The sequence below is a fragment of the Haliotis cracherodii genome, unplaced genomic scaffold (genome assembly GCF_022045235.1).
Source record: "Haliotis cracherodii isolate W230 unplaced genomic scaffold, xgHalCrac1.p SCAF_1, whole genome shotgun sequence".
NCBI classification, from domain to species: Eukaryota; Metazoa; Mollusca; class Gastropoda; order Lepetellida; family Haliotidae; genus Haliotis; species Haliotis cracherodii.
The window spans coordinates 19,582,332-19,596,713 of NW_027266264.1; the positions used below are offsets into that span (position 1 = coordinate 19,582,332).

Below are 14,382 nucleotides of genomic sequence, written 5' to 3' on the forward strand. Positions count from 1 at the left end.
TGAAAAGTTTCTTCCCAAATGAGACATTTTCAGCAGGCTGTAATTAAGTGTCACATTTCTTGTCCTGTTTGTGCAGCAATGGATGACTCCCTGAGTGAGTGCTCCTTTGGGAGCAGAGCTGACCTTGACCGTCTGCATGATGGCCCAGTCCCGTCCTGGATTCAGGAGGGAGAGTTTGTGACTGTCACCTCCTCTCGTGTGGGGCCCAAGACAGGAGTGGTACGCTTTGTGGGAAACGTGGAGTTTGCAGCAGGTCCCTGGATCGGAGTGGAACTGGATCTGCCTGAAGGTAAGCCCTGTCATCATATCAGCCTTGTCCTCCATGTTCTGTCCTCTGTCCTTATATTCCCAATAGGTTAGATCATCCTTGTTTATCCAGGGTATTCTATCTCTCTATTATAAATACCATGTGACCGATTCACCATCAGATCATTGTCTTGCAAGCCACAGAGCTCATGGCATATCCTTCACTCAATGTATGATAGGGATTCGGACATATGGAAACCCCTATGGGCCATTTTGTTTTCCAGATTAAAATTTGGTTATCATGGAATATGAGAAGATCCCTGTCAAAGTCTAGTAGTATATGACCCACATTATGGCTTCGTCGATTAAACTACTGAACTGACAAGAAAGTGCTTTAACTTAGCACTCACTACAGAACTCTCTGTTTTGTGTCCTGTAGGTTTAGCTCACCTATTTCTGACATTGGGTATGATTCCATTTGAATTATCAATTGTGAATTATTGACATTTTACATTGCAGTTATCACACAATATATTATTTTGCCTTCTTTCTCCAGGTAAAAACGACGGCTCTGTGAATGGTGTCCGATACTTCAAATGCCGTCACCGACATGGTGTCTTTGTCCGAACAGAGAAACTTATCTGGGACAAGAAGAGGAAAGGGTCACGGAAGAGTTTGTCCTCAAGTCGTCGGAGCTTGGTGGGATCGTCCAGCAACTTGTCGCATTCATCCTCTAACATTTCCCAGCAGTCTGGCGCAGGGGGGTCGTACATGCGGGGCACTTCCGCTAGCCACGCCAAGAAAAAATGAGCTGATGTTTATGCTGACTTTGCATCATTTCTTTATCTCCATAATAAATAGATAATGTTGACATATCATTACAAAACCCATACCCTTCAGGAACTAGTGAGTCCGCAGGCGAGGTAGAAAGACAACCTAGGTCAGCCTCTATGTACATACAGTGAGTGTTGATTTTACTGATTTACAAATTTCATCTTTGAAGGGAACTGACTTTGGGTTTGGATTTACCCAAGTTGTAGATGTACTAAATGGCTGTCGTCATTTCTTGTTTCCTGTCTCATTGAATAAAGTCCATAAGTGTGTCCAGAAACTGCTATAGGCTTTGGTATACACCAGTCAATACTGTTATGGCAAGTTATGGCACTTTCAGTTGGCATATATATATATACATAGTTGAACATAGTTGTCTTGATTTGTTGAAACTTTTAGCTTCCATTTGTATATTTGAGACTGATGTGCATATTGCTATGTATAGCTGAATCTGTTTATCTGTATTGTGATATGAACAAGCTTTATCATCAAGCTTTTCTTGTTGTGACATAGTACATGGTTGTTTGTGATTCAGTTGCAGAGATTTGTCAGTTTTCCTATGTTACCAATGATGCATGATAAGTCCCTCGTCGGACACTTCATAATCAGAGGCAGATGACCATAATTGTTGACAGAAGTCAGTGACAACCCAAGGCACAAGTGGGCATGGATTACCTGCCCTTGGATACAAACTCTTGGATTGTCTCCCTTTATCATCTCTTCTATGAAGGAACTCAAAGCTAGGGCGAGACTGTTTAGCTTTGAAGAAGTTACGTGATTGAGTTTACAGTTTGGAATGAAGTTTACTTGTTTGCATGGATGGAACAGGGTTGATCATCAGACCATGGCTGATCAAGAGAATATGGTTGATCAAGAGAACATGGCCCATCAAGAAAACATGGCCCATCAAGAGAATATGGTTGATCAACGGAACGTGGCTGATCAAGAGAATATGGTTGATCAACAGAACGTGGCTGATCAAGAGAGTATGGCTGATCAAGAGAATATGGATGATCAACAGAGCGTGGCCCATCAAGAGAATATGGATGATCAACAAAACATGGCTGATCAAGAGAATATGATTGATCAAGAGAACATCGCCCATCAAGAGAACATTGCCCATCAAGAGAATATGGTTGATCAACGGAATGTGGCTGATCAAGAGAATATGATTGATCAAGAGAACATGGCCCATCAAGAGAATATGGTTGATCAACGGAACGTGGCTGTTCAAGAGACTATGATTGATCAAGAGAACATGGCCCATCAAGAGAATATGGATGAGATTGGTCAACAAAATATGGTTGATGAACAGAACGTTCAACACTGAGTCATAGTGTGTGAACCTTCTGTGTTATCCAGAGATACTCCAGAAAACTGTTGCCTTTGAGTTGAGATTTGGGAAGAAGAGCAATGTCTGGATCCTGAATCACTTGTCCTGCTCCAAGATCAAAACTGTTAGCCTGTGACAAACTAGGACAGGTGGGACTTTCGTTTTGTGAGAAGATTTTTACTGGTTTTTGTTTGTTTGTTATGATATATTGTCTGAATAGGATAAAAGAAACTGTAAGTAATGTTTCTGGGAGGCGTCTGCTCCCGCAGGGTACTGGCCTACTTCTGGACGAATGCAGCAGTGGAAAACCTAACATGGTAGCATGTTGGAGATGGATGTAAGAAAAAAGATTCTGTCTCATGACTGACACAAGTGGGACGAACCTTTGTTGATTTGATTTGATTTGATATCAAATCAGTGAAATGTGCTGATCTCTACCAAGTTTACCGAGAATTCCTTGAAAATATATCGCACACCGATTAATTTGTTTGTGATGAGAAGAGAGCAGCTGCTACGATCCTTTACGTGTGACATCAGTAGTCCAGCCACAGAAACCATAATAGCCTTGTGTCGTCCGAGAGGTCGTGATATTAATAGTGAGAGACAGGTTCAAATGTTATTCAGATTTCTGTCTAAATTGTGGATTCCTTGACCAGCTGCACTCATAGTTGCTTCTACTTCTTCTGCATAATACAACTCAGATCCATCAACATAAACTGCTCACCCAACAAGAAGCATTCTCAGCATTGTCGTTGTTGGATCACCATGGAAACAAGAAGGAGCATTAGTTTTCGTTGTTTCGAATGCGTCTTCTGTCTGTTCAAGGTTTGGTGGCAGGCAACATCTGGTCGAGGCTTCATCAGGTAGAGGCTTAGTGCTATTGAGGAAAAAATCAAATGAACCTGAATGACTTTTCTACAAGACAATACTGCTTATGAAAGATTAACATGACTGTGTCTTTACGGTGGAAGCTACAGCGGTAGTTCTATCCAAGGCTTTTTGCCACAAGAGTGCTAGTAAAGATATTGTCAGAGCAGTTTGATCCCACGTTGACAGACTGTGTAGGTAATAGATGAGGATAGACTGCTGAAACGTGAAGGAGGAGGACGCAGTTGGAACTGCGAGCTCACAGTAGTGCAATGGTGTAAATAATGGCAACTTTTACATACTACTTTATTTATTCGAATATTTGTAATTATATACACTCAAAATAGATGTTTTTGCTCAAGAATATGGTCATGATACACAATTTCCTTTTCCTTAAGATAAGTTAAGTCAAACTGTGCCACTGAATTTTTAAACTGAATTTGTATGTAGATATAGGTATGTATGGTAGTGCCTCCGTTAATGTCCGTAATTATTGTGTTGTTAACTGTGCTGTGGCACGCTCCTTGGGTTATGTCTCCCCTGATCCCATTATATGCCCTGGACACAATGACCCATATCCACACTGATCATTCACTGCTAATAATGGGTGCTGGGGTTAACGATTCATTGAACCATTGATTTATCATAATTGTCCAGAGATCAGTATATGGATGTCTGATTGAAAGTCTTCAGTTAACATCGATGCCATCCGAACTAGACGGTGTTGATAGATGCAGTATATTCTGTTAATCATTTATTGGTTTGATAAGAACTGTACCGTGTTTGAAGAGACCGGTATCTAGTCAGTAAACATGATTTGCTATAGACTATATAAACTATATACACCAGAGGCACCTCCTGTAACTCTTCACCAACTTTACAAGAAATCCCAGAGCAGTGGGGTAGCCTAGTGGTCAGAGTGTTTGCTCGTCATGCTGAAGGCCCGGGTTTTGATCACCCACATGGGTACCATGTGTGAAGACCATTTTTGGTGTCCTCCACCATGATATTGCGGAATTATTGCTGAAAGCGGCATAAACTCATACTCACACCCACTCAAGCACTCATTTACTCACTCCAAACAATCTGTGGACTTGGCAATTAGGTTTTGACATCATGTTGAATAATGGGGGAAATCTACATTGTAGCACGGTGTAGGTACTTATCAAACTGAAATATCCACAAAAAAGTGAACAGTAGTGTTTCTGAATCTGTTTAAGTTGAATCTTTTCAAGATCTACAAGTAGGTAGTTTCATCATGAAATCAAATCTGTGACTCCACACCACAATACAGAAATTACTTCATTAATTATCCTGACAACATTGGACATTATATATGTGATAATATATTGATTTGTATGGTATAAGTATGATTTATCCTGTCCATGCTATTATGAGGAGCAGTGGACAGACAACACTGCCCTGCATATATATACTATATATACTACAGGAGGATGGCGTCATACATCCCCCATGTTATTCCATACTGTACGTTGTATAAACCCGCTAGTCCAACCTTCAGCCTCAACCCCATCCTTCATTTTGTGTTGGAAGTTTTCAAAAAACGAACACACAAAATGGAGTTACTTCCCTTTTCAGTTTAGTCTTTATGAAAAGTCATCATTCCAGAGTCTGATTAGTCAAAGTTAACTGGTGCTTGTTACTTGTCTCAACATTGCAGGATAACGCTGATATTATTACCTATTTGGCCAGCTCTGATATGTATTTAGAGGAAAATATCAGCATTTGTTTATGTAACCAAATTTGCTGTTGCAGAAGTAAGAGCACAGCTGTCAGGCCAACTTATTCTGACAAGCTTATTCTGCTTCACAATTGTTCGACCTTGATGCATTTAATTACCGTAACAGGTGTTGTTATTGTATTTCTGTGATTTCTGTGTATCATCCTCTTAAGTGTGCACATTTGATTATCAGCTACATGTTTTAGTCATGTAGTCTCCTTCAACAACAACCTCTAGAGATGAAGACCGATGCACCTTTGTTTGTTCTTGTTACGGATGAGAAGAATACATTCTGATAGTCTTGTCATGAAGCTCGCTCCACCTGCTGTTGATACTGCTACAATGATGCCATAGAATTTATCAATTTGTCAGTCATCAATTGTCCAACATGCTTGTGAATTGTATTAATATGATAGGGCATAGGCTGTTCCCTTGTCCTCGTCCCATGACCGGTCAACTGGTCAAGTCGTAGATGTATAAATTCAAGCAAATAAACACTTGTTGTAAATTTCCATTGGGAATGAAATGATTGCACAAGCCTGTTTTGTTGCCCTATTATATAGGAACAGTTCACTGGAAGATCCATTTGATTCTGTATTTAACGGTTTAAATCATGATGCAAATAGTATGATTATAATGACCAGAATAATTGGACGTGTTCTTCTCCAACACTTGAAGACTATTCTACCCAGAATCCCCTGTTGTACATCCTGTTGTTCTTGTTTCATACATAGCTTTGTGGATTGATCTCTTGAGAACATTTTGACTTATTTTCTGAAAGTGAAAAATCGAGATACAAAATGTAAAGTCACAGAGCCTTTGTATGTGTTTTGCTAGGTTTTATTGTCCAACCAGTGAGAGGCTTGTACATACACAGCCAGCGACGTGTTGTCAAGTCAACATAGCAGACTATCCCGTGGACAGAAACATTGTTATATTTTACGTGTCATGTACCATGAGTACATGAGGCCCATACATCTCTATTTTAGAAACATTTGTGAGATTTCTTGTTGATCTCAGTGAAGTCTATGTGTTTTTGTTATCATATTCCCAGTCCATTCCATAATGATCCATACCTCAACATGATAACAGTCAGCCAGTCAGTGTGCTCCCAGACATCCGGGACATTCACAGTCATCAGTAACTCACAATACGGCATCATGAGTTCATACAATCATCAGTAAATTTCTGAAACTCTAATTTACATGTGCCACAGCTAATGTTTGGAATAATGTTGACATCAGTATGTTGTTGACAGATAATGAGCAGGTACAATAATTGGAATGATGTGATTTCTGGCAATGATCAAAATAATGTTGACAGATCCCTAACGGCACACGATGCGTACGTAGAAATGCTAGCATACTGGAAGACTAGACGGAGTGCATGCAGGGTAATTTGTGACTGGCTCCAGCTGTCTGTATTTTTGTCAATGTTTGTGATTCACCATGTACTTGTGTTGTGCTCATTCTACCCTCGCATATCCAGTCACGGAACTGTCACGGAACAAGACATGTAACCATAGAGGACTCGCATTATAAAAGTCTTATTCAAGAGTATGTATATAAATATATGGCCAAAGAAATTTTTATTTTTATGAGAGAAAAATTTGAATTTTGTGTAAAGTATTGGAATTGCTTGATTTAGGGTTAAAATGTTTCATGACTTCGCAGGGAGTTTAGATATGAGCTTGTGTGGCATATTCCTAAAAGATTGGGGGGAAGGCTTGGCTTGTAACTGACTTGGTGACTGGATATGTGAGGGGTTCACCAGGGCTGTTGTGACTTTTGTCAGTAGCATCGATGATGGTCGTTAGTTTTCGATCACTTGTCTACTCCTACCATGAAGGGGAACTGGTACTGTCATGTGCAGAGGGCATTGCTGTGTTGCTATGGAGATGAGGGGCTGTTTCTGTATGATTCTGCCCAGAATAGTAGCCTATGTGGGTACTACCCAAAGTTTGTGCCCTGTCATATCACTGCTTTGAAAATAAATAAGTACTGACACTTCACATTGCCTTCTCAGTTGTTCTTTGAAATCATTTATACATTGAAACAGTTAATGAAAAAATGGGTTGTACACCAGGGTATTGTGAGCTGCCTGCACACTGAGAACTGGAGCAGGCACACCAACGGGCTCCAGTGTGGGCACCGAACTACATCTTGGGGCTGCAGTGAGTGAGTGAGTGAGTGTTGGCACTGAACCACATCTTGGGGCTGCAGTGAGTGAGTGAGTGAGTGAGTGTTGGCACTGAACCACATCATGGGGCTGCAGTGAGTGAGTGGACAGTGTGGGCACTGAACCACATCTTGGGGTTGCAGTGAGTGAGTGGACACTGAACCACATCATGGGGTTGCAGTGAGTGAGTGGACACTGAACCACATCATGGGGCTGCAGTGAGTGAGTGGACAGTGTGAGCTCCGAACCACATCATGGGGTTGCAGTGAGTGAGTGGACACTGAACCACATCATGGGGCTGCAGTGAGTGAGTGGACAATGAACCACATCTTGGGGCTGCAGTGAGTGAGTGAGGGGACAGTGTGAGCTCCGAACCACATCTTGGGGTTGCAGTGAGTAAGTGAGTGGACAGTGTTAGCTCCGAACCACATCTTGGGGTTGCAGTAAGTGGGCACCGAACCACATCTTGGGGTTGCAGTGAGTAAGTGGGTACTGAACCACATCTTGGGGTTGCAGTGAGTAAGTGGGCACAAAACCACATCTTGGGTGTGCAGTGAGTGGACAGTGTGAGCTCCGCACCACATCTTGGGGTTGCAGTAAGTGGGCACCGAACCACATCTTGGGGTTGCAGTGAGAAAGTGGGTACTGAACCACATCTTGGGGTTGCAGTGAGTAAGTGGGTGGACAGTGTGAGCTCCGAACCACATCTTAGGGTTGCAGTAAGTGAGGGGACAGTGTGAGCTCCGAACCACATCTTGGGGTTGCAGTGAGTAAGTGGGTACTGAACCACATTTTTGGGTTGCAGTGAGTAAGTGGGCACTGAACCACATCTTGGGGTTGCAGTGAGTAAGTAAGTGGACAGTGTGAGCTCCGAACCACATCTTGGGGTTGCAGTGAGTGAGTGGACAGTGTGAGCTCCGAACCACATCTTGGGGTTGCAGTGAGTGAGTGGACAGTGTGAGCTCCGAACCACATCTTGGGGTTGCAGTGAGTAAGTGGGCACTGAACTACATCTTAGGTGTGCAGTGAGTGAGTGATGGCACAGTGTGAGCTCCGAACCACATCATGGGGTTGCAGTGAGTAAGTGAGTGGACAGTGTGAGCTCCGAACCACATCATGGGGTTGCATTGAGTAAGTGGACACTGAACCACATATTGCGGTTTGCAGTGAGTAAGTGGGCACTAAACTACAATTTGGGTGTGCAGTGAGTGAGTGAGTGGACAGTGTGAGCTCCAAACCACATCATGGGGTTGCAGTGAGTAAGTGAGCTCCAAACCACATCATGGGGTTTCAGTGAGTAAGTGAGCTCCAAACCACATCATGGGGTTTCAGTGAGTAAGTGAGCTCCGCACCACATCATGGGGTTGCAGTGAGTAAGTGAGCTCCAAACCACATCATGGGGTTTCAGTGAGTAAGTGAGCTCCGCACCACATCATGGGGCTGCAGTGAGTGAGTGAGCTCCGAACCACATCTTGGGGTTGCAGTGAGTGAGTGAGGGGACAGCGTGAGCTCCGCACCACATCTTGGGGTTGCAGTGAGTAAGTGAGCTCCGCACCACATCTTGGGGTTGCAGTGAGTGAGTGAGGGGACAGTGTGAGCTCCGAACCACATCATGGGGTTGCATTTAGTAAGTGGACACTGAACCACATCTTGGGTGTGCAGTAAGTGAGTGGACAGTGTGAGTTCCAAACCACATCTTGCGGTTGCAGTGAGTAAGTGGGTACTGAACCACATCTTGGGGTTGCAGTGAGTAAGTGGGTACTGAACCACATCTTGGGTGTGCAGTAAGTGAGTTGACAGTGTGAGTTCCAAACCACATCTTGCGGTTGCAGTGAGTAAGTGGGTACTGAACCACATCTTGGGGTTGCATTGAGTGAGTGGGTACTGAACCACATCTTGGGGTTGCATTGAGTGAGTGGGTACTGAACCACATCTTGGGGTTGCATTGTGTGAGTGAGTGGATAGTGTGAGCAGTGAGTGGGGCAGTGAGTCACCGAGTGGACAACTACGTTACATATGCAGGAAACCAGATGTGTGTTCCTCCCTCATATTCTATCAACTACAGCCTGATACTGTCAGCTGCAGGAGGAACTACATGTGGATGTAGGATTGGGCGCTTCCACAGCTTTGTTTGTAATGAACCAGGTCATCAAACTTGACTATTTGAACCACTTCAGTGGCCTCTTACAACACAGCATAGGGTACTTGGTCCCAAACAAATCTACCCTGGATTAAGGGGTAATGCATGTTTGCCACTTGTGAGATCAATAATTGAGAGGAGTGGAAAATAATGTGAATCCAAACAAATGTTGGTATAATCTAATTACTGGCTTGTTCATACTCTGTACACTCATTCTCTATCATGTGGATGGTGGCCGAGCCATGTAAGGTGCCACAGTTCACTGTGCAGTTATGTGTTCCTTAGGCATGCCAGATGATCGTGGGTTTGAATCACAAAAATCCCTGTTTGTTTCTTGGTTTGTCACGACCATGCCAGTGCTCAAGTTCTGTTTGTTTGTTTGTTGTTAAATGCCACTCAGCAATATGCCAGCTGTATGACGGTGGTCTATCGAGCCTGGACCAGAAAATCCTATGATCGCAATTGGGATACGATGACATGCATCAACCAAGTCAGCGAGTCTGACCACCTGATCCCGTTCGTCGCCTCTTACGACAAGCCTAGTCGCCTTTTACGGCAAGCATGGGTTGCTGAAGACCTATTCTACCCCGAATCTTCACGGGTCCCAGTGCTAAAGGGTTCCAAGAGCTCACTTCAGGCTTTCCTCCCACATTAAGCTGTCTCCCAGTGATAAGAAGTCGGATCAGGTTCTTGGTCATGATACGTTTTCGGTGGGCCATGATTATGGCGATTATTCGCGCAATAACAAGGAGTGTGGCGTTGTACAGACATTGTAAATACTCAGATGATGGCCTGTTTTTAAGATAGAGTCGTCTTTTATGAGCGAGTGAGATGTTTCACATTTTTTGTGTGATTAACGAGACATTACAAATGATTCTTAAACGTTCCCCGAAAACCCATAACACGGGGATGCCGTATTTGCATTAATAATCGCTTACAAACTTGACAACGGGGGACACTTCAGATATCAGACGGTAGTGAACAAACCTAATTCAAACTTTGATGAAACTAAACCCTTTTTCGTAATAGTTACAAGACAATTATATACCCCTTCTGCGCTGCTATAAAATATACACAAGAACTTGCATGTAAAGATTCGGTCTTTGTAGTGGACGCTTATAAAACTTACTTACAAAGTAGAAGTTGGTCAGGGTGAACTTATTGTAGCCGAGCACTGAGTACAGCTGCGACAAAAGCTGAAACACTGTTCAAAGCAGCATGATTACAAACTCTCTCACATACAACAACATGCCCCGCCCCCCTCAACACAGCCATAGTTTGTAGAAGGAGACGGTTCTACACAGAACATCCATTACATGGCCTGCAAACTACTTTGTGCGATGTGGGTGCAAGTATGGCATCCATGCAATACACAAGACGTCATCAGACGCCACCCTTACCTTAACAAGGCAACTCAAAATCTGTTCTTGAGTAAAGGACTGACACTAAGGACAGGTTTATGGTAAATTGGCATCCCTTCAAATTGGGCTAAGAACGGTGGGGTAGCCTTGTGGTTGAAGCGTTCGCCCGACACGCCGAAGATCCGGGTTCGATTTCCACATGAGTACAATGTGTGAAGCCCAAGCTACAGAAAGTATTCTTTTGTACTGTGAGAATATACAGTTACGAGCGCTTCGGCCACAAAACATTTTCACACTGTCCTCCAATGATAGAAGTTTCATAAAATATATACGAGACCCAGGATGAAAGGTAACATTTCACGTTGAGTAAAAAATCAGTATCTTCGAATGCACCGACCCAAGCATCTATCTTAATTCCAGTGCACAACCACCTCGTCTCCCACCTGGAGGAAGGCAGTACACCACCTCGTCTCCCACCTGGAGGAAGGCAGTGCACAACCACCTCATCTCCCACCTTGAGGAAGTCAGTGCATCACCTCGTCTCCCGCCTGGAGGAAGGCAGTGCACCACCTCGTCTCCCACCTGGAGGAAGGCAGTGCACCACCTCGTCTCCCACCTGGAGGAAGGCAGTGCACCACCTCATCTCCCACCTGGAGGAAGGCAGTGCACCACCTCGTCTCCCACCTGGAGGAAGGCAGTGCACCACCTCGTCTCCCACCTGGAGGAAGGCAGTGCACCACCTCGTCTCCCACCTGGAGGAAGGCAGTGCACCACCTCGTCTCCCACCTGGAGGAAGGCAGTGCACCACCTCGTCTCCCACCTGCAGGAAGGCAGTGCACCACTTCGTCTCCCACCTGGAGGAAGGCAGTGCACCACCTCGTCTCCCGCCTGGAGGAAGGCAGTGCACCACCACCTCGTCTCCCACCTGGAGGAAGGCAGTGCACCACCACCTCGTCTCTCACCTGGAGGAAGGCAGTGCTCCACCACCACGTCTCCCACCTGGAGGAAGGCAGTGCACCACCACCTCGTCTCCCACCTGGAGGAAGGCAGTGCTCCACCACCTCGTCTCCCGCCTGGAGGAAGGCAGTGCACCACCTCGTCTCCCGCCTGGAGGAAGGCAGTGCACCACCTCGTCTCCCACCTGGAGGAAGGCAGTGCACCACCTCGTCTCCCACTTAGAGGAAGGCAGTGCACCGCCTCGTCTCCCGCCTGGAGGAAGGCAGTGCACCACCACCTCGTCTCCCACTTAGAAGAAGGCAGTGCACCACCTCGACTCCCACCTGGAGGAAGGCAGTGCACCACCTCGTCTCCCACTTAGAGGAAGGCAGTGCACCACCTCGACTCCCACCTGGAGGAAGGCAGTGCACCACCACCTCGTCTCCCACTTAGAGGAAGGCAGTGCACCACCACCTCGTCTCCCACTTAGAGGAAGGCAGTGCACCACCTCGTCTCCCACCTGGAGGAAGGCAGTAAACCACCACCTCGACTCCCACCTGGAGGAAGGCAGTGCACCACCACCTCGTCTCCCACCTGGAGGAAGGCAGTGCACCACCTCGTCTCCCACCTGGAGGAAGGCAGTGCACCACCTCGTCTCCCACCTGGAGGAAGGCAGTGCTCCACCGCGTCTCCCACCTGGAGGAAGGCAGTGCACAACCACCTCGTCTCCCACTTAGAGGAAGGCAGTGCTCCACCGCGTCTCCCACCTGGAGGAAGGCAGTGCACCACCTCGTCTCCCACCTGGAGGAAGGCAGTGCACCACCTCGTCTCCCACCTGGAGGAAGGCAGTGCACCACCTCGTCTCCCACCTGGAGGAAGGCAGTGCACCACCACCTCGTCTCCCACTTAGAAGAAGGCAGTGCACCACCTCGTCTCCCACCTGGAGGAAGGCAGTGCACCACCTCGTCTCCCATCTGGAGGAAGGCAGTGCACCACCACCTCGTCTCCCACCTGGAGGAAGGCAGTGCTCCACCACCTCGTCTCCCACCTGGAGGATGGCAGTGCACCACCTCGTCTCCCACCTGGAGGAAGGCAGTGCACCGCCTCGTCTCCCACTTAGAGGAAGGCAATGCACCACCTCGTCTCCCACCTGGAGGAAGGCAGTGCACCACCTCGTCTCCCACCTGGAGGAAGGCAGTGCACCACCTCGTCTCCCACTTAGAGGAAGGCAGTGCACCACCACCTCGTCTCCCATCTGGAGGAAGGCAGTGCACCACCACCTCGTCTCCCACTTAGAGGAAGGCAGTGCACCACCACCTCGTCTCCCACCTGGAGGAAGGCAGTGCACCACCACCTCGTATCCCACCTGGAGGATGGCAGTGCACCACCTCGTCTCCCACCTGGAGGAAGGCAGTGCACCACCACCTCGTCTCCCACCTGGAGGAAGGCAGTGCTCCACCACCTCGTCTCCCACCTGGAGGATGGCAGTGCACCACCTCGTCTCCCACCTGGAGGAAGGCAGTGCACCGCCTCGTCTCCCACCTGGAGGAAGGCAATGCACCACCACCTCGTCTCCCACCTGGAGGAAGGCAGTGCACCACCACCTCGTCTCCCACCTGGAGGAAGGCAGTGCACCACCACCTCGTCTCCCACCTGGAGGAAGGCAGTGCACCACCTCGTCTCCCACTTAGAGGAAGGCAGTGCACCACCTCGTCTCCCACCTGGAGGATGGCAGTACACCACCTCGTCTCCCACCTGGGGGGAAGGCAGTGCACCACCACCTCGTCTCCCACCTGGAGAAAGGCAGTGCACCACCACCTCGTCTCCCACCTGGGGGAAGGCAGTGCACCACCACCTCGTCTCCCACCTGGAGAAAGGCAGTGCACCACCACCTCGTCTCCCACCTGGGGGAAGGCAGTGCTCCACCACCTCGTCTCCCACCTGGAGGAAGGCAGTGCACCATCTCGTCTCCCACCTGGAGGAAGGCAGTGCACCACCTCGTCTCCCACCTGGGGGAAGGCAGTGCACCACCACCTCGTCTCCCACCTGGGGGAAGGCAGTGCACCACCACCTCGTCTCCCACCTGGAGGAAGGCAGTGCTCCACCACCTCGTCTCCCACCTGGAGGAAGACAGTGCACCACCACCTCGTCTCCCACCTGGAGGAAGGCAGTGCACCACCTCGTCTCCCCCCTCGGGGAAGGCAGTGCACCACCTCGTCTCCCACCTGGAGGAAGGCAGTGCACCACCACCTCGTCTCCCACTGCTGCGATGACTTTAACCAGGAACACGAGCCGTGTAATCGGTTCCTCTTCCTCATGTCGGGGAAGAACATGTAGACACCTATGTTGGACCCTTGTGGCTCTTTGTATTCTAATTTGGTAACAGACGAATACCTGTATAGATCATACCTCAACATCTCAGTTTATTTTTGAAATGGTGATAAATATTGATGTTTTTATCATTACATATCGCGGGACGGGGTGTGTTATCTTTAAGAAGCTAGGCTTAAACAAACAATTCTAAATTTCATTCTAGTATTCAGTGATTCTTATCACCGAAATTGTTGGGTATTTTGTGAATCTGATAAAAATAAGGGGCACGGTGAGTCCAACCTTGACGTAATCCAGTTGTGAGAAAGACAAAAGACATCGAACATAATACTCTCAATACGGTGACACATTTACACACGAGTCTCAGTGCACTGTCCCGACGTCCCCCTGCAGATAAAGCCGTCCACCCCCCGGGCGG

At 47.0% G+C, this 14,382-nt stretch overlaps 2 protein-coding genes and 1 pseudogene across 13 annotated transcripts in view; 2 read left to right on the plus strand and 1 right to left on the minus strand.

The window, feature by feature from the left end:
- The window catches only part of LOC139474070 (kinesin-like protein KIF13A), a 258,490-nt gene extending 251,473 nt beyond the window's left edge, over positions 1–7,017 (plus strand). For all 12 annotated transcript variants that reach the window (XM_071256931.1, XM_071256940.1, XM_071256970.1 and 9 more), the window contains 2 exons: positions 77–289; positions 803–7,017. In XM_071256931.1, coding sequence (XP_071113032.1) covers positions 77–289; positions 803–1,056 — 467 coding nt within the window. In that variant the 3' untranslated portion in view covers positions 1,057–7,017. The remainder of the gene's footprint in view (positions 1–76; positions 290–802) is intronic.
- Positions 1,922–2,407, plus strand: LOC139454517 (uro-adherence factor A-like). The gene has a single exon (XM_071236278.1). It carries the CDS (start codon positions 1,922–1,924, stop codon positions 2,405–2,407), a length of 486 nt encoding a protein of 161 aa, XP_071092379.1.
- Positions 7,018–11,229: 4,212 nt separating the features above from the next.
- Positions 11,230–12,607, minus strand: LOC139454521 (uncharacterized; annotated as a pseudogene).
- Positions 12,608–14,382: the final 1,775 nt, after the last annotated feature.

What these genes read in the sequence shown, in the direction of transcription:
- LOC139454517 (XM_071236278.1), top strand. Translation starts at nt 1,922, where the DNA reads ATGGCTGATCAAGAGAATATGGTTGATCAAGAGAACATGGCCCATCAA.